General features: G+C 44.2%; 1 protein-coding gene across 4 annotated transcripts in view; it reads right to left on the reverse strand.

Annotated features, from left to right (window-relative positions):
• ARHGAP25 (Rho GTPase activating protein 25) overlaps positions 1–17,772 on the reverse strand; it is a 115,873-nt gene that overhangs the window by 17,752 nt on the left and 80,349 nt on the right. For 2 of the 4 annotated variants that reach the window (XR_001881798.1, XR_001881799.1), the window contains exons 7-11: positions 16,616–16,689; positions 14,990–15,111; positions 13,662–13,858; positions 10,139–10,671; positions 6,953–7,645 (exon numbers count right to left, since the gene is read on the reverse strand). Coding sequence is in view for 2 of the 4 variants with exons in the window: in XM_017853789.1 (XP_017709278.1) it covers positions 7,438–7,645; positions 10,139–10,671; positions 13,662–13,858; positions 14,990–15,111; positions 16,616–16,689 (1,134 nt within the window). In the remaining 2 variants the exon portion in view is untranslated. Of the gene's footprint in view, positions 1–6,801; positions 7,646–10,138; positions 10,672–13,661; positions 13,859–14,989; positions 15,112–16,615; positions 16,690–17,772 lie in introns of those variants that run through there. The other 2 variants (XM_017853789.1, XM_017853788.1) reach the window with 1 other exon arrangement.

The raw sequence follows: 17,772 nt of genomic DNA on the forward strand, positions 1-17,772 counted from the left end.
GAATCAGATAGATGTGGTTTTGATGCTTGCCTCTGTCACTTATATTTTTTCAGTTCTAAGTAGCCATCAATTTGTAAGATGTTCCATTTTAAATGCACCAATCAAGTCTAAAATATATACTGAATTTCAAAAGTATTGGAATGCAAAAAAATGTCTCTTAGAAATAGGATATGAACTGTGAGCCTGAGCAGATTACTTAACCTCTCTAAACCTCGGTTTTCTCATCTGTAAAATGGGGATGATACTAGCTGCTACATCATAGTTTTCTGTGAAAATTAATTAAGACATTGCAGGTAAAGCAGAAAACACCATGCTTAGGGAATTGAAAGCACTCAATATTTGCATTTTTAAAAAACATGGCTTTAGTCAAGCATAACTCTTCTAAAATGCCATTAACTGCAGGAGGAAGAATCAGTGTTGCAACATTTTGCTACACCTTGAGTGCAGTCTAGGTGTACAAAGTAAAGACATCATTGGCAACACACTACCAAGATTATCTAGGGATCAACTATCTCAAGATAGGCATAGCAACTGCTGGATGCCATATGATTTCCATGTATTTTATTTCTCCAATAGCACTCACATTCTTTGGGAGTTGTATTCTAATACTTTCAGAAGAGCCATGGGAACACACCAGAGTGACTTCTTGGGTAAATAAGTAGCATAAACAGCAAACCAAACCATTGATGTACACATCATTGGGCCTGATACTAAGAAATCCCACATAAGAAACTTGAAAGTGAAAGCTGGAATTCTGAGAATATTAGTTTTGCTTAATAAAAAGCATTTCAACAGGTGAGTCAACTTAGTATCGCGAAGTGTGGTTTTGGCTTTTTCTGATTGGGGCTAGTTTTTCATTAAAGGCAGTATCTAGCACTGAATAGAAATAGACACAGTACCTAGTCCCAGCCACCTGCTTCCTGGTGAGTCAGTTCAAGTTCTCACAGTTGTGTCTGTGTCCAGCCCCAGACCAGCTGAGCTGGGTTATGTTCTCACCCAGATCTTTCCTTAAAAGAGGACTGACAGGGAAACCACTGCCCTCTTTCACATCCAGGGAAGGAGCGACTTCTAAAAGAAATAGGGTTTTGTATCCTCGCCAAAGTGTCAGCAGTGATCAAATGTGAAAAACAGAGGGCAAATCCGTGTTTGTGCATCATTAGGTGGGTGTTGCTTCTGAAGTGGTCACATGGTAACACTTCCTCTGCTCACTGACCCACCAGGAGTGTTTTGGAAACAGACCATGTGAAATGGGCTGAAGACATCCCAGTGCCCTCCTCTCAGTAGCTGTGAGCCCCCAGTCAGGACGGGTTGTTTTAGCCTTTAAATGACCACAGGGCCAGAGCCTATATTTAACTGATGACACATCTTACGAGGCGGAAGGGATGGGGAATGCGTGACCCTGTTTCCTCCCACCACCACCAGCCCATTCACACAGAGCTTCTGGAAGGTCTCACCGGCAGTACTCCTTGAAACTTACCCAACATGCCCCACTCAAGGGCCCTCCCAGGCTTGTGGGAACAGAAAAGATTTCTTGAAATGGAAAGGAGGGTTGCGAATGAGTGAGGAAATTCAGCATGGAGATATGAGAGGCTCACTCCTTAGCCACACGGAACCAGGGACTCCAAGGCAACCCCATTCCCAGAGTTCTTTCGAGGGCAGAGCTAATGACATGGGACCCAGAATTGGCTCCAGGAAAGGGATTGGTGATGTGTGGCCTCCCAGACAGCCTCAGAGCAAGCAGGTGGATTTGACTTGGGCAGTGGGGAAGGCAACAGCCTCTAGATATTTTTCCATCTCGATGCTGAATCAGACAAGGCAGTTAGTGGTTCTTTCCAGAACCCCTGCCGGCCTTCTCTCTTTTAAAGAAAAATTCTTTGCAAATTTTGCTTTAGTGCCTCTCTGCCAAGGGTTCATTTTCTATGTTGTACTTCCTCCCTGTGTGAGGGCGAGGATAATATAGCCTTGTGTAGATTGTACATATGCTTCAGTTCCTAGCTATGCCACATTGAGACCTCAATAAAAGAGGTTTGATTGCAATCAGAAAAGAGTTGATTTGAGATTTAAAGGAAATGACATGGGTACAGTGCTCACCAGAAAGTATTAAAACGGTATTTGTTGCTTATTATTGGCAGTTATTGTCATGATATTGCTACTGATGCTGAACAAGGACCCAAGACCCAGGGTGCTGTTTAGCATGGGCTGGCCTCAGCAGAACTGAGAGGACATCAATAAAAGGGAGAACAGAGAGAAGGAAGGAGGACAAGTGCCAATTTTGAGCAGATATTAGGTGTGTGTGGGGGGGGGGGCAGACCATTTCCCTGTCCACCCTGAGAATGAGTCCCCTTTCTCTTTTAAGGCCTGATTTTGCACCTGCCCCATCTCAGGCGACCAGGGCCCCACACTGCATTACTCTTAGGTGACATCCATACTGGGTTTTTTTTTTTGTTTTTTTTTTTGAGATGGAGTGTCGCACTGTGGCCCAGGCTGGAGTGCGATGGCGAGATCTTGGCTCACTGCAACCTCCGGCTCCTAGGTTCACGAGATTCTCCTGCCTCAGCCTCCCGAGTAACTGGGATTACAGGCACACAACACCACACTCGGCTAAGTTTTTGTATTTTTAGTAGAGACAGGGTTTCATTATATTGGCCAGACTGGCCTCAAACTCCTGACCTCGTGATCCGCCTGCCTTGGCGTCCCAAAGTGCCGGGATTACAGGTGTGAGCCACCGCACCTGGCCGACATCCATACTCTTGATCTGTTCTTCCACCCACAGCACAACTTATCTGGCCAGGCTCTCATTGCTTCCTTACACAGCTTTCTGCTAGGAATCAGATAACTAATATAAGGATGATACTAACGATTAATGGAAGCTTCATGGAGTCTCCCAGAAATATCACATTTGTGGTTAATATTCCAAAGGCTACTGGTAGGGATTTCTCAATCTAACATGAGTCTGAAAGGGAGATGATTTTCATTAGAGCTTTTCTCAGGACTCTTTAAATCAGGCCCTCAAGCTCTTGTCTTCTTTGCCTGTGTATAGAGTCAACCCTTAAAGCAAGTAAACAGTGTCCCCATATATTTAGGAATTCTCAAAATCCTTGGATTTGTTCATACTAAGCTACCATTACACTGATTTTTTAAAAACATCTTTGGGCTCACTTTTCACCATCTGCAAAATGGATACATAACATAAATCCATTCTGTATCTTTAATCGTGTCTTATTCTAGATGAAGAAACATGTGAAAAATCAGCCTGTAAATCAGAGAATGTAGCTGGTTAACTGGAGATGGGAAAGGGGAACAGGTAGAATTAATAGTATCATTAGTCATGACTAAAGCCAAACTTAGCAGTTTTAAAATTATTTAACCATCCTGATTGCATATGGGAATCAAATGGAAATTTTTCTTTTCAGTACCAATTCTTAGGCCCCATCCCCAAAGATTCTGATTCAATCGATATGATGTAAGATCCGAGCATCAGAATTTGTTTAAAGTTCCTAAGGGAATTATCTTGTGCCACCAAGACTGAGAACCAGTGTTTTACACTAGTATTGGGAATACACAGTAGGTGAAAAACTGGCATTATGTTAGACGGGTCTTGGTTGTGATCACGAGCTGAGGAGAGTTCTATATTCTGGAAGTACTCAGCAAAGGATGTTCAATGGGGTTCCCACCATGGTTGCAGTTTAGGGGAAAGAGCCCTAGGAGAGAAAGCAAGAATCACAAGAATCACTGAATCATGGGTTAGAGGAGCCCTCCAAAATCACCTCCTTCAATCCTCTTCCTAATTTCTGTGTGAGCACTGGCCATTTATGTTTCTGGCCCTCGGTTCCCCTGTCCATTGAATAAACAGGTTGAATTAAATACAATTGGAGCGTTTTCCAGTTATTATACTGTGATTCTAAGAGAGTTTCCAACATCAGAAGAAAAACAAGCTACAGTTACACAGCTGTGTTGATATTCTCTGCTTATTCCCAGTTGCCCTGGGACATCGTCTGAGCCACAAGCCCCCTGGCTTCAGCTTCTCCGCCACTGCCGGCCAGACGCCAGCCTGAGCTTGTGAGTGGCAGCTGGAGCTCCACCCTCAGGTCCTCCCTCCCAGCCTTCTCTGGCAGGATGAAAGGTTTTGTGTAATTCTTGTAAATGCAACCTATTTTAATTGCAGAAGCAGCCTCCAAGTGTTTTTTGTGCTCTCCGGCAAGCACGTGACCTGACCACTGTTGCTATCTGGAAAGGAAGTGGTGGAATGTGGAAGTTTACACGGCGTTCGTGTACACGTATCTTCTGGTCCAGAGCCTGTGGAATCCAGCCAGCTGTTGCTGTGCCACTGTGTTCTCTGGCCTCCTCCTCTCAGCGGCCTTGGGCAGCGTGGGAGTCTCCTGCTTCGTGCTTTTCTGAGGGGACAGGCCTTTGAGCAGTTTTAGGAAGTTGGTCAAAACAGCAACAACAAAATGTTTCTAGTTTACATCCTATGCAGCTGTCTCTGCACTAAGAGTGCCACACATGGTCTCTCCAGACTGCAGGCTCTGACCAGAATCCACTGGAAGGGGAATCATCCCAGTCAATAGCCTAGTACAAATTGTCCTATCCAGTGTGCAGACTTACTGGAAAAGCATCACATCTGCCCCAAACTTAAGAGTACCCTGATAAGGGACAAGCTTGAGGCTCTGACAGAAAAGGAGTTTGGGAGGGAAGAGGGCAAGGGGTTTTCAAATGCACACTGAAGACCTTTCTAGGTTCTCAGCCCATGAGCAAAGAGGAGAGCGAGTAACATAGAGGTGAGGGTGTGGCTGGGAAAAAGGCAGATTTGATGGAGTCCTTTCCATGGAAGGGCTCTGAAAGTACAGGTAGTTGCTGCAGAGTCCAACAGCACACCCGACACAGGTCAGTCTCCAGGTATTGCCTTCTAGAACCTGGCCCTTTGGTCCAGGTGAGGCCTGGAGCTACCTGGTCATGCAATCACATGCATGCCTTTTGAGGGCATTAAAACAGTGCCATCAGACTCCAGATCTTCTTTTCTGGCCCTCAGGGGTTCCCTCCTCCCAGCCTTTTCCAGCAGGATGAAGGGGTTTGCATGACCCTTGCACTCATAAGGTCCCAGGGTCCTAAAAAACCCCGTTTCTCGTCTTCTCTTTGTATGCAAGGTGGCACAGGAGCAAATAGTGGCAACTGAAGCGAGCCAGACTCTGCTCTTGATTGTGAAAAAGGATTGACACTTGCAGGCTGTCTGGTGCTTCTGAGGCCAACATCTGCTTTGTCGCCTCATAATACTGGTGGAAAAAAATAGAATGAGAGACATTGCCAGATCAGGAGGTAGTTGGAATTCAAACGTGGCACTTCCACTCAGCATGAACTCTGGCTTCCAGACCCAGCAAGGTCCAATGACATGGGCCTCAAAACAGACTTGAGAGCCTCCTCTTTGTACCTTCAGACAAACATTTCCTTTGGAAATTGTGACAGCAGCCACTTCCATATCCAACTCTGTTTTAGTTCCCGAAGAGTCAGTGTGAGGAATCTGTGGGAGAACACAAGGATATGTGCCTGGCAGAAATGCAGGCACTCACTAACGTCAACCAGGTGGTCAGTAAGTGTTTCCATGTTTGCTATTCTGTAATTTAAAAACACCTACAGCTCAGGAATCCCAACACTTTATTGCTTTTCTTATGAATGTTGTAGATGAATTTCCCCTCAATCTTCTGCAAGCAAGCCTAGATGGGAATGCTGTAAGAGTCGTCCCCTCCTCCATCAATCTGGTCCTCAAAGGGGCTGGCGTTGGTGGAGCAGGCCTTGAGTAGTGGGACCAAAAAACACTGATGCTCCTGTCTGTACTTTCACTCTGTGGGTAATAAGTCATGGCCATAGGAAGGGAGGACTAACCAGAATGAAGGAGACAGAGAGAAAAAGGAATGACAGAGGAGGCCCACGTGCTGGGGAAGGCTAAACTCTCACTGAGGCAACCATAGATTCCAAACCACTAATTAAGCCATGGGGCTTCAAGAGTTCAAGCACATTTATGGGAGCAATGGGATGAAAGATGTAAATTTGGTACAGGTAATACCTGCTGGGCAACTGGGTCAGGGGTCTCCAGAGCTGAAAGCACACTTGGGAATATCTATTGATCTTTGTTTTTATCTCATTATTCAATTCCTGTCCTGTGTGTTTTATAATATACATTATGGAGTACTATAGTAGTACATGTATATAATTTATAAATAAATATATTGGGGGGGTATATGCTCAAACATTTTCTGTTGATGAAGTACCCAGTCAAAAGAGACCATCTAATTAGAATGGTAACAACAAAAAAGGACTCAACAAACCTACCTAGAGGTCCAGGGCCTGACCAGGGCCTCTGCCAGGCTGGCTTGACATAGAAGGGGAAGAATCAACTGTCCACTAGGAAAGCCCCTCTCCCACCTATCATCCAGTGCCTGTTGTCCCTTTGAAGGGTAAAATCATTTGCCTTTTGGTGAAACAGGAAAAAAGAAACTATTATCATGACAATTAATGTCCAAACCCACAACAAATCATATCATAGTAGGAAGCCTTTGTTCCCAGGCCCTCCATCCACAATTAAAAAGCAAGTAGGGACTAGATTGTATCTTCCCATGTAATCCCCACAGCAATTGTGTGAAACACAGAAGAAATGGGGACTCAGGAAGTATAGAGACACCTGTCCCTGAAAGGCAAGTCAGGACTGAAATTCAGCCCATGCCCTGCTCAGCAAGCCATCTGCCCCAAGGGAGGAGTGTCTTTTGCTAATTCTCACAAAGGTGCTGTATGGATTAGCAATAGCCTTGCTTTTTAATTTTTGCTTTATTTGAATATAATTTTCTCATCAATTTTGCTTGTATAAATACAGTTTGTTGCTTGTTCTGGTTTAGCCTAATAATAAGTTGGAGAAGACCTGGAGAACGGGCATCATGGTGGGGTGGAAAAATGGGGTTCTCACCTCAGCAGATGCAGCCCCCCAAGCACAGCACTCCATGGATGAGGACTCAAAAGATGAATGTCATTTTCTGCCCCTGTGTCTCAGAGATGCCCTGAGGCTGTCTGACAAGGTGAGCTGTTCCACACAAAAAACAAAAAATTAATCACACCTCAGCCCAGCCTGTGTTGGGGCCAGTCTATTGCCTGGGTCCTGAGATGTGCTGCCTTGAATGTCTTCGTTGGACATGGTCATGCCTGAGACCGGAGTGGAATAACAAAATCCATTTGAATACAGCGATGGACGGTCAGAGATGTCCACACATGTCTCTGTTCACCCTCACCTTCCTGCAAACTCTATTCATTTATTTATGGGGAAGTTTAATGTTTCCCTCAAAATATCCTTTCCCTCTCAGAGAGTAATTTTGTATCCCCGTCATCAGGTAGCACCGAGAAAGGGGTCGAGTTAGGCCCCTCTCGGGCTGTCCTTGCAGTATACTCCTGGGATCCTTAAGCCTCGGTCTTGGGTTCCTTCATGGATTTGACAAATTCCTTGACTTCTTCTTCCAAGGCCTTGTTCCTCTTCTCGACATCCTCCCGGGAGCGCTCCATGTTGCGGAGGCTGATCTCTAGGGCTGCAAACTTCTTCTTTTCCTTCTCCAGTTCTTCATTGAGCCTCACCACCTTAGCCCAAACGTCATAATTCTCCTTCTCAAGGCTACAGGGAAGGAAAGAAAAGAGTGAAAGAATATGGCAATTCGTTCTAGGCTCTTCCTTCCCCCTTGCTCACAACCTGCTGTTCATTTTACTTTTCAAATCACAAGACCCTTATCCAACCTCTCAGCTATGTCCTGATGATGAAGATGTCCCAGGAAACCTGAATCCCCAGAGCACTTCTGAGCCCCTCCTTTGTCATTTAACACCATCTTGTGACATCTATTGTGTTTTTTTTCATGTCATTTTGTTTTGTATCTTCAACCCGATAACAAAGTTTTTGACAGAAGAGACCAGCTCTAATAGATCTACATATTCACTCCCATAGCACCTTGTATCAATCCTGGAATCCATATTTCAGATTTCTCACACCTCTTTTTCATGAGTGCCTCCTCATCCTATGTCAATGGAGAGCACAGACCAGCACCCTCTCTTATTAAGGATCTCCTGGGGACCAAGATTTGGAGAAACAGAGGGAACTGCCCTTTGGGGAGCCATGATCCTGGCAGTCTCATCCTCTCTTCTGAATCCCACGCTAGGTGAAAAATCTGTGGGATTCCTGAATTGCCAGGATTTTCATCATTACTGGCCAAAACCCTAATGTAGTGGCCCCCTGCCAGGCTGTGCTGAATTAACTCTTAGCAATGAGTGTACATATGCTGATTGTGTGACTGGAAATTTGTTTCAGAATTTCATTCTGTAGAATGTGCCTCCCTTCTCCCCAAATGGCCTGCCCATTTGCACAAGGGAGACTCGAGCTCCCATGTGAGCCCAAAACTTGGGTTCTACCTTCAAGGGCTTTGGTCTATTCTGTGGGTAACAATCCATCTTCAGAACTTTGCCTACCCCTGCCTATCTCTTCTTAAAGCTAAATTGGTCTCATTCCTTCTGACCCTCTCATTACAAATCTACTTTTCTTCTCCAAGTTCTCTGTACCCCTCTGGTTCTGGAAGAAATTCCAAGTAAGGCACTGTGCTAGATCCCGACCATGGGTTCCAGTGGGAGGTGGAATCTGTGTGGGCTCAGGAGCCTGGGATGGGAGGCTTCCTCGACTGGTGGATTCAGAGGACTCTGTTCCATTCAGAAGGAGCAGCCACCTCTGTGGCAGCCAGTTCTTTTCCTACCCTGTTGAAGATACTCATGTGTGAGTGCAGCATGAGTTTTCTATGGGACTGCTTTGATCACTGCCAAGATGTCACAGAAGTCTTTAATTCTACAAATGGTTGGTTTCAGGTTCTTAGATAAACAAGCTACATTTTGCTTTTGGATGGCAGCTCTCTGTGTGGAACAATGAATGAGGGCTCACAGAAGCCTTCCCTTCAGATACCCGAGTCTGCATGGACTAAGACGTAGCCATAAATCTAAGAGCCCACGAATTCACATTTCACTGCCTCATGACTAGTGCTGATATGGGCACAGGTGGATCAAGGTTTTCTCTCCTGAAAACAAATTTGCTGGCCAATCAGTAGTGTGAAAAATATTTCAAGAAAATACTCTACTTACCCAAGAGAACAAATTGTGTGCACAGATCTTGGGAATTTGCATGTGACAGAGGCAATAGCTGCCTAACTGGCCTCCCACCTCTGATTGCCCCCTGCAGCCGGTGCTCAATGGGAAGCCAGTGAGCCAATGAAGCATAAACCAGGTTGAAACCACCCAGAAGCTTCTGTCTTACTCAGGCTTTCCAATGGCTGACAAATCCCTACTGTGTCCTGGCCTCCTGTACTTCTCCACCCTCATCTGCTAATCACTCTCCCTGGCCTCAGGCAGCTTCCATTCTTTCTGGGTGGGACCATGGGGGCCTGATCCTTTCTCACAGCTTCAGCACCGGCCATAGTCATCTCCCATCTATGCACCTGACTTGCTCCTCATCTCCTTCAGGCCTTTACTCACCTGCTGCCTTCTCAGGGAGGCCTTCCCTGATCCCCCTATTTTACATTGGAACCCGTTCCTTGAACTTTCCAACCTCCTGACCCACTTTATTTTTCTCCACAGCACTTGCCATCAGCTGATATAACATATATTTTATTATATATTTGTATTGTCCATCTGTCCCCACTAGAAGAAGTTCTGTAAGTGCAGGGACTTTTGTCTCTTTTGTTCAGTGCTATACCCTAACAACTAGAATGTGCCTGGCACAGAGGAGGGGCTCGAGGAATATTTGCAGAATCAATGAATGACCTTAACATAAAAAAAAATAATTTCCTTTAAATTAATTAAAGCATGTTGATTCTTAAAGAACCACTGTTTGGAAATTATTGATCAAGCTACTTAAGCTAGATATTTACATTTCCTAAATCTAGTCTAAAGTTTAGAGTGTTCACCAATTTAGTCATCTCATTGTTCCCTTCAATCTTTCCTTCCTAGACCTGCTATAGATTACTGTCTTCCCCAAACTGAAGCTTCATGATGTGATTTCTCTGGCGGGTGGGAACAATCCCTCTTATCTCTAAAGATGGAAGCCAAGTGCCTCTCAGTGCCCCTCTGTCTGACTTACTTTTTAATCTGTTCCTCATACATTTGCTTCTGTGTTTCTATTTCCTTTCGTAGCTCTTGGACCGTCCTCTGCAAAGAATCAAGTTCCTCTTCTCCAGAGTTCTTTTTTCCAGGCCCAGTTTCAGAGTTCGGACTGGCAAGAGTATCTCCCTTGGAGTCACAGGCTTGGGAAGAGAGTGCACTGGCTTCCTCCCGAGGGGACCCTGGCAGGGAAGGGACGTTATCGTAGGTGGAAGTCCGCTGGGAGTCAGAAAGTTGGCGCAAGTCTTGAGACATCGTTCTCCTGTGCCCTTCCCCTGCCTTAGCCTCTGAGGAAGGCGACCAGAATTCATTTTTAAAGATCTCCATTTTGCTGCTGTTGGCACCTTGAAAAGCTGATGTCAAGAAACATTTCCGGTTAGGGAGTGTTTGAGTCCTTTTACGAGGCTGCATCTTCCAATCTCCTGGCTTCTCCCTGGGTACTTTGCTGCTGTCCTCCGGAAATCCATCGCTCGGCTGCTGTCCGGTGGGGCTGGTTGTATCAGAGTCGCTTGTCTAGAAAAGAAACAGACACAGATGTCACATGGGGTTTTCACCGCTGTGTGTCACGCTCCCAAGGTAAGGATTAGAGACCCCAAAACAAATGTTTCCTGGGAGCATACCTATGAAATTCTTAATGTATCACATCAATTGATTATCTGCACTGGCATTTTTTTCCAAAAGGATATTGCACTAGGGAACCATGTTCTAGAGACGAAGTGCTCACCAAAATCAAGTGTTTGTTTGTGGTTAAAGAGTCCTAAAGTAGGATCCTTATGTAATCTTAGAATGGGTGGTCTCTGTAACTATGACTGAAAACCCAGAAGCCATAAAAGTTTGATAAATTTGACCTTTTGATTTCCATGACCTAAAAAATTAAAAAGAACAAAAATCAAAAGAGTAACAGATCACCACATACCAAATCAAAAAAAAAAAAAAAAAATGGCAAAAAGTATTTGCTATGCATATCAGACATATTATCCTTAACAGATAAACTTCATAAACATTGTGACGAAAGAGATCAACAAGCAATATAATTATGGGCAAAGGGCAGGATCAGGCAGCTCACAGAGGAAAAAATGAAGCTAGTCCTCGTACATAAGAAAAGATGTTCAGCCTCTCTAATAATAAGAGAAACTCACATTAAAATTACTGAAATGCCAGTTTTCACTTATTAGACAAGCAAGCCCCCAAAATTTGACAACACACTCTGTTGGTGAAACCGTAGGAAAACAGCTCTTTCATGCATTGCTTCCGGAAGTGTAAAAAGACACAAACTCCAATAATTTGTTTCAAAATCACGTAATCAAATCTATTTACTTTCTGACCCATCAAGCCCACTTCTGAAAATTTATTTGAGAAATACATCTGCCTGAGTACAAAAGGAGGTCCCAAGGTTATTTATTATAGCTTTGTTTGTAGTATGAAGAACTCAAAGGCTGGGTGCAGTGGCTGACGCCTGTAATCCCAGCACTTTGGGAGGCTGAGGAGGGTGGATCGCTTGAGCTCAGGAGTTTGAGGCCAGTCTGGGCAACATGGTGAAATCTTGTCTCTACAAAAAAATATGCAAAAAAAATTAGCCCAGCATGGTAGTATGCAACTGTAGTCCCAGCTACTTGGGAAGCTAAGGCCGAAGGATCGCCTCAGCAGGAGGTCAAAGATGCAGTAAACTGTGATCATACCACTGCACTCCAGCTTAGGCAGTAAAGTGAGACCCTGTCTCAAAAAAAAAAGAAAAAAAAAAAAGACAAAGAAAAGAACGGAAAACAGTCTGTTCATCTATAGGGACTGGTACATCTACAGAATGGGACACTATACACCTCCCAAAACATGAGGTCATATGAGGTAGCTGTCTATGTATTGACATGAAAAAGTCTCCAGGATATACTGCTAAGTACAAAAATGCAAGATACAGAGTTGTGTGTAAGAGTGTGTGTATGACTGTATGTGTATGTGTGTGACTATAGAGACAGAGAGAATTATAATACATTTTGTGTAAAAAAGGAGGTAAATAATTTACACTCATGTCTTCTTATATTTTCATGAAGGAACATTGGAAGGATAAATAAGAAACTAAGGCAGAGAGGGATGGGATGGGTGGGAGGGAGCAGAACTTCTCAATGTATACCTTTTCCTATCTTTTTGATTACTTGAACTATATGCATACATGATATATTTTTTAATGAAATTATAAAGAAAAAGGAGACAGAATATGAGACCTAAACATAAAATCAATCACTTTTTGGCCTTTTGGCTAAGATCAAGTGAGACCTAAACATAAAATCAGACAATCGGGTTCAAGCCCTCCCTTTACCTTTGTAGCCAATCACTTGCTTCAGAAACCCCACCCGGAGTTAGAGGCACCTGGGTCCTGAAGGGAGAACTGGATCTGAGTCCTCCTCTATAACAAGCTAGTGCTACTACATTAGGCCAGCTGCTCAACCTCTCTGAGTTTCTGCTCCTCAATAACACAATAGGAATGACAAATTCTGCCTTACAATGTTATGTAACATGAGGACTCTAGAGGTGAGTGGTGTAAATTTCCCAGCATAGTGCCTACCCACAGAAATCAAGAAATGGCACAAATCTATTAAATGAGTACAATAATAGCTATTCTCACGGACTGTGGGATGATCTTGTTACATGAAGTATGAGCGTTTTTAAATCTTATTTTAGTTTTAGAGTGTTAGTAGAATGCACTGCATCCAGAAACACCTATCCTAAGAAAAATCACAACTACCACCCACTACCTGCCTTTTAAAAAAATCTTCAGGGTTAACAGTACTGTAGGTAACTTGAATCATCTGGTCAACTAGAAATCTGAAATCCATTTGTTGGTCACACATAAAGATCAAGCTACTATATAAAGTTCATATGTTCTTTGTAAAACTATTTGTTCCTATAAATATATAAAAATATTTGACCTTTGTAAATTATTGCCCTCACATAGTCTACATTTCAGAGTCAGCAGAGCTTTTGGACATTGGGAACGTGAGTTTCAACCCTTCAGCACAAACGTGGGGGCTGACATGGCTGAGACGGCTTATCGAGGAATGAGAAATATTACACAAACACATCACATACTCTGAGACAGGAATCACGTTTCATGGGTTAGCAGGAAACCAGTTTTCTCTGGACATTCACCCGGAATTTTCAACAATTCCCACCAAAACATTTACAATGTGGTATACATTTTTTCCCATTGAACTTCTCTGGACTGTATTTGAGTCTCTCTTTTAGAGTGGGCTTCGGTGAGGACCCTCATTGCTCAGTCACTGGGCGATTGGCACACTTGTCACTCACCCCCCTCAAAGATGCCAGTAGAAACTAGATTTGGAAAGAGGCCAGGCTTTCAAGGTGTGTTCAGATGAGTCTATACCAGCTGTGCCCACTGACACTGCATGACCTAAAACTCCCCAAATTGCTATCCCAGAGCAGACCTTACGTGGGACGGCCTGGACTAAAGGAAGAACCCAATGGAAGCAGAAAGGTTCTCTGTGACTTACCATGCTACTGAAGCTGTCTGTCCTAGAAATTCGGAGGTCTTCAGTGGCATCCCAGCCCACAGAGCTTCGGGCCACTGGAGCTTTCTTGGGGTCGTTTTTCTGGGCAGGGGGTGATAGGGGTATATCCTTGGACTTGGGGAAGAGGACTTCATGGTCTCTGATCATCATAGTCATCACTCTTTGGATCTGAGGAGTCCCTGAAAGAAAGAAGAAAGAGAACTATAGTGTAGTGTAGGAGGCAGGTAGTCAGTCCTCAAGGATCCCCACCTGCGGATGTCTCCAAACTAGGTTCTAAAACTACACGGCCCAGAAGGGCCTCATTTTTCTTCTCAAAAGACCCTTTTTAATTGCTTGGAGTTGGAGATTATGTTGAAAGGGATGGAATAGAAGGACATGGGAGTAGAATGAAAGAGGGAGCTGTTTCAGAGGGAGCCAACAGTCCCCTGGATTAGTTTTTGATCAGGAAAGTAGGCAATAAAACAGCAGAGAAAATAAAGACATCCTTCTCTCCTGATGTGGTCCTCAATATGATCTATGGTTTCTTATCAGACACACAGCAAATATGTACCAGGCTTTCTACCCCCACGCCCATGGCAGATATCAGTACTCTGTGTCAGGACACAGCTTCAGAAGCCTGCACAGCACAGCTTTATAAGCAGCCTTTTTGTGGGCTGGCTCATAAAATGAAACCTGGCTGGGCACGGTGGCTCACACCTTTAATCTCAGCACTTTGGGAGGCCAAGGCGGGAAGATCACTTGAGGTCAGTAGCTTGAGACCAGCCTGGCCAACATGGTGAAACTCTGTCTCTACTAAAATTACAAAAATCTGGGTGTAGGGGTATATGCCTGTAGTCCCAGCTACTCGAGAGGCTGAGGCAGGAGAATCACTTGAACCCAGGAGGCAGAGGTTACAGTGAGCTAAGGTCGCACCACTGCACTCCAGCCTAGGCAACAGAGTGAGGCTCCAACTCAATAAATAAGTAAAAATAAAATAAAATGAAACCTGCTTGCTCAATCTGGCTAAGGGTATGCAAAAGTAATAAAAGACTAAGAGACACTGGCTAGCTATGTTCCTGGCTTCCTGGTTTGTACCAGTCTACTGTACTGTGGGACCACTGGGCAAACCCTTGACCTCTATCCTTTGTTGTGATCTGAAAAATAGACACAATTCCTGCCCTGCCTACCTCACAAGGCTATTGCATGATTCAGATGAGATAGATAACCAGCTGAAAATGCTTGGCAAACTGCAGAGCAGTGCACAAATATCAAGGGGAGTGTTGTAATTGTTACTTCCTGTGTACCTGCTTTCACTATGGGACCGGCCATACCTCTCATGATCACGGCAGGGTCTTCAACCTTCGACCTGATGAGATTCACACCAATCACAGTAGCCAGGTTGTCCACGCTCATCTTGTTAACAGCACAGTTCAGCTGTATTTCATGTAGGAACCTGCAGGCAGCCAAGAAATCCCATGGTAGAAAGCAGGAAGTAGCCAGGAGGAAGCACTACAGGGTTCCAGCGAGAACTCAGGGATGGATCTAATGCTTTCCTCCCAGTCTCAGGAATGAGACCAGCCTGCTCTGCCCACAAGAGTTTAGCCTCATCCTGAAAGACCCAAGACCAAGGAAGGAAGAGAAACCAGGAGGGTCCTGCCCAGCTGCTGGGGTGGGGGTTGTGGGAGGTGGGTGGAATCACATAAGCAAGAGACAAGATCCACTTCCAGGACCTCAGAGTGGACTAGAAAAGGTAAAATGGGTATCTGACCATACCCATGTCTTGCCCTGATAGGCTTATCTCCCAGCTCTCAGCACCCATCCCACCCAAGTCTCCAGAGAGGAAAACTTTATTGGTAAGAAGATTTCAGGGCCGGGGAATCCATGGTGCCTCCTTGTTCTCATCCTCTGATTAGAGCACAAGCATTGCTAATTCTCAGCAGGTGCTCCATAACTAATACTGAATTTTTGCTAAAATTCTACCCCTTTTGAGGCACAAAGCTCTCAGATTCACTGTAAAAATAGGGAATTTATAAATACACTCTCTAAAACCATTTAAAAATGGATAGAATGAAGCAACACAATTTCAAATACAGAGCAATTATTAAATAAATGGTGATGTGTCCAAATGATGAAACATTATGAAATATTATGAAGTTATTCATAATCCAATTTTATGACATAGAGAAATGCTCATAATAAAACATTAAACCAAAAAAGCAGGATACAATCCTTTATGTAATTTTGATTTAGAATAAAATATTATTCCCCTATATTTATATTAAGACGTGAAAAGATCTGTCATGGAGAGAAAACACCCAGAAGGGAAAATGCCTGAGTGTTTTAACAGTACTTATTGCTGGTGAAGGGATTGCATTGCGGGTCCTTTTTATTTCTCGTTTACCGTTTGCTGTATCTTCCTGGTTTCCAAGTCAAGCAAGTATGACTTTTATTATCTAGGAACTACAACAAATTACTTTTTAAAAATAAAAGACAAAATTCAGATCAGTCTGGGATGAAGATCCCAGTTCCCAGCCCAGCTCAGCCAGATCTGGGTCAATTCACAGCTAGAGTTGCCACAGGGGTGGTGCACAGCAGGTCCCCAGAAAGGGCTGAAGGAAAATAACCAGAATGAATGTCTCCCTGGAGCTAAGCTATGGCTCAGAGTCACAAAGATGGGAGATCATTCTAGGATTCTGGGTTCTCTTGCATGTCCCAGGACTCTGAGCAGTGCTGAGGCAGGCCTAAAGGGAGGAGCACGTTCATTTTTTGGGTCAACCAGGTTTTCAGAATCCTTGAAATTATACAGGAAGCTACTTCAGTGCTATGTGAATACAGCTGATCTTCCAAAGTGCTGGACCAGAATCTCTGTGTTCACAGAGGTGGTCCCTCCTCTTCTAACTAGGAGCTTCTTTCTGATGGGGTTGAAAACTGTAGAGTTGATACCAGGGGCCTCTCACCTGCAGATGTAGCTCAGGAGACTATAGTTGTCACGAGGAAGGATGGAGAGCTGCTTCATCAACTCCTGCTGAGCCTGGGAAGAGATTTACACCAGTAAATCATTTACCAGTAAATGAGCCTGCCCACATGCCAGCAAGGAGACCCTGGAACAGAATTGGTGTATCTGTGAAGAAACAACACTTTGGCAGTCATTCCTGTCCCTGTAGTTTTGTGGGTTTAAAAAAAAATTGGAAATAACTCTAAATTCTCTTATAATTTTTTAAAAGGGTCATAGTTTTTGTTACGTATACTTTTTATTTATCTGTAACTATGACACTGCATCCCACCTTTGACTGTGAGCTACTCTAAGGAAGGACTGTTGAACAACTCATACGTTAATTGTTTGCTTAAGAATGCTTGAGATGTAACAATCCAATAAAGAATAAGACCACAATAAGATATCTCAGAATCACTTTAAGACTGGTGAGAAATGGAAGATTCTTCTGAGAAGGATTTCAAGCACTATGGCCTAGCTGAGACCTGCTGGCTCACAGACACAGGCAGACCACACTGGAGGACGGTGCAAGGTCAGACTGTTCAAGCTCTGCAATGGATGGCCATGGATGTCAGACAAGGTCTACCAGGAATGCACGAGCCAGACAGAAGAGGGACAGCGAGCTTTTCCGTGTTCTTTTCAACCACAGCTGCCTGTAGGGTCTGTAGTCACCATCTGCAACATGGTGCTTGTGAGAGTACACAATTCACTAGTCGGACATGGTGACGTGTGCCTGTAATCCCAGCTACTCGGGAGGCTGAGGCAGGAGAATCGCTTGAAACCAGAAGGCGGAGATTGCAGTGACCCGAGATTGTGCCACTGCACTCCAGCCTGGGCGAAAGAGCAAAACTCCATCTCAAAAAAAAAAAAAAAAAAAAAAATAGAGAGAGTACACAATTCACATGCGGCATGCAGGCACTCCTCAAACCTGAGCGGCTCTCCTGCAGAAAACGTACGCTCCAGCCTTGTCAGCCTACACGGAGCAGCTTCTGTAGATGTTGACCTTCTTAGCTTAGCGTCAGCTTCATGCTAAGATCCCTTCGTCTGTTGAGTCAAGTAAATTCATCGCAAAGGTTGCTACAGACTCACCCCTCCTAGCTGCCACCTCTGCCATATTTTCAC

This window comes from Rhinopithecus bieti, unplaced genomic scaffold (assembly GCF_001698545.2).
Source record: "Rhinopithecus bieti isolate Rb0 unplaced genomic scaffold, ASM169854v2 scaffold_36315, whole genome shotgun sequence".
Classification (NCBI taxonomy): domain Eukaryota; kingdom Metazoa; phylum Chordata; class Mammalia; order Primates; family Cercopithecidae; genus Rhinopithecus; species Rhinopithecus bieti.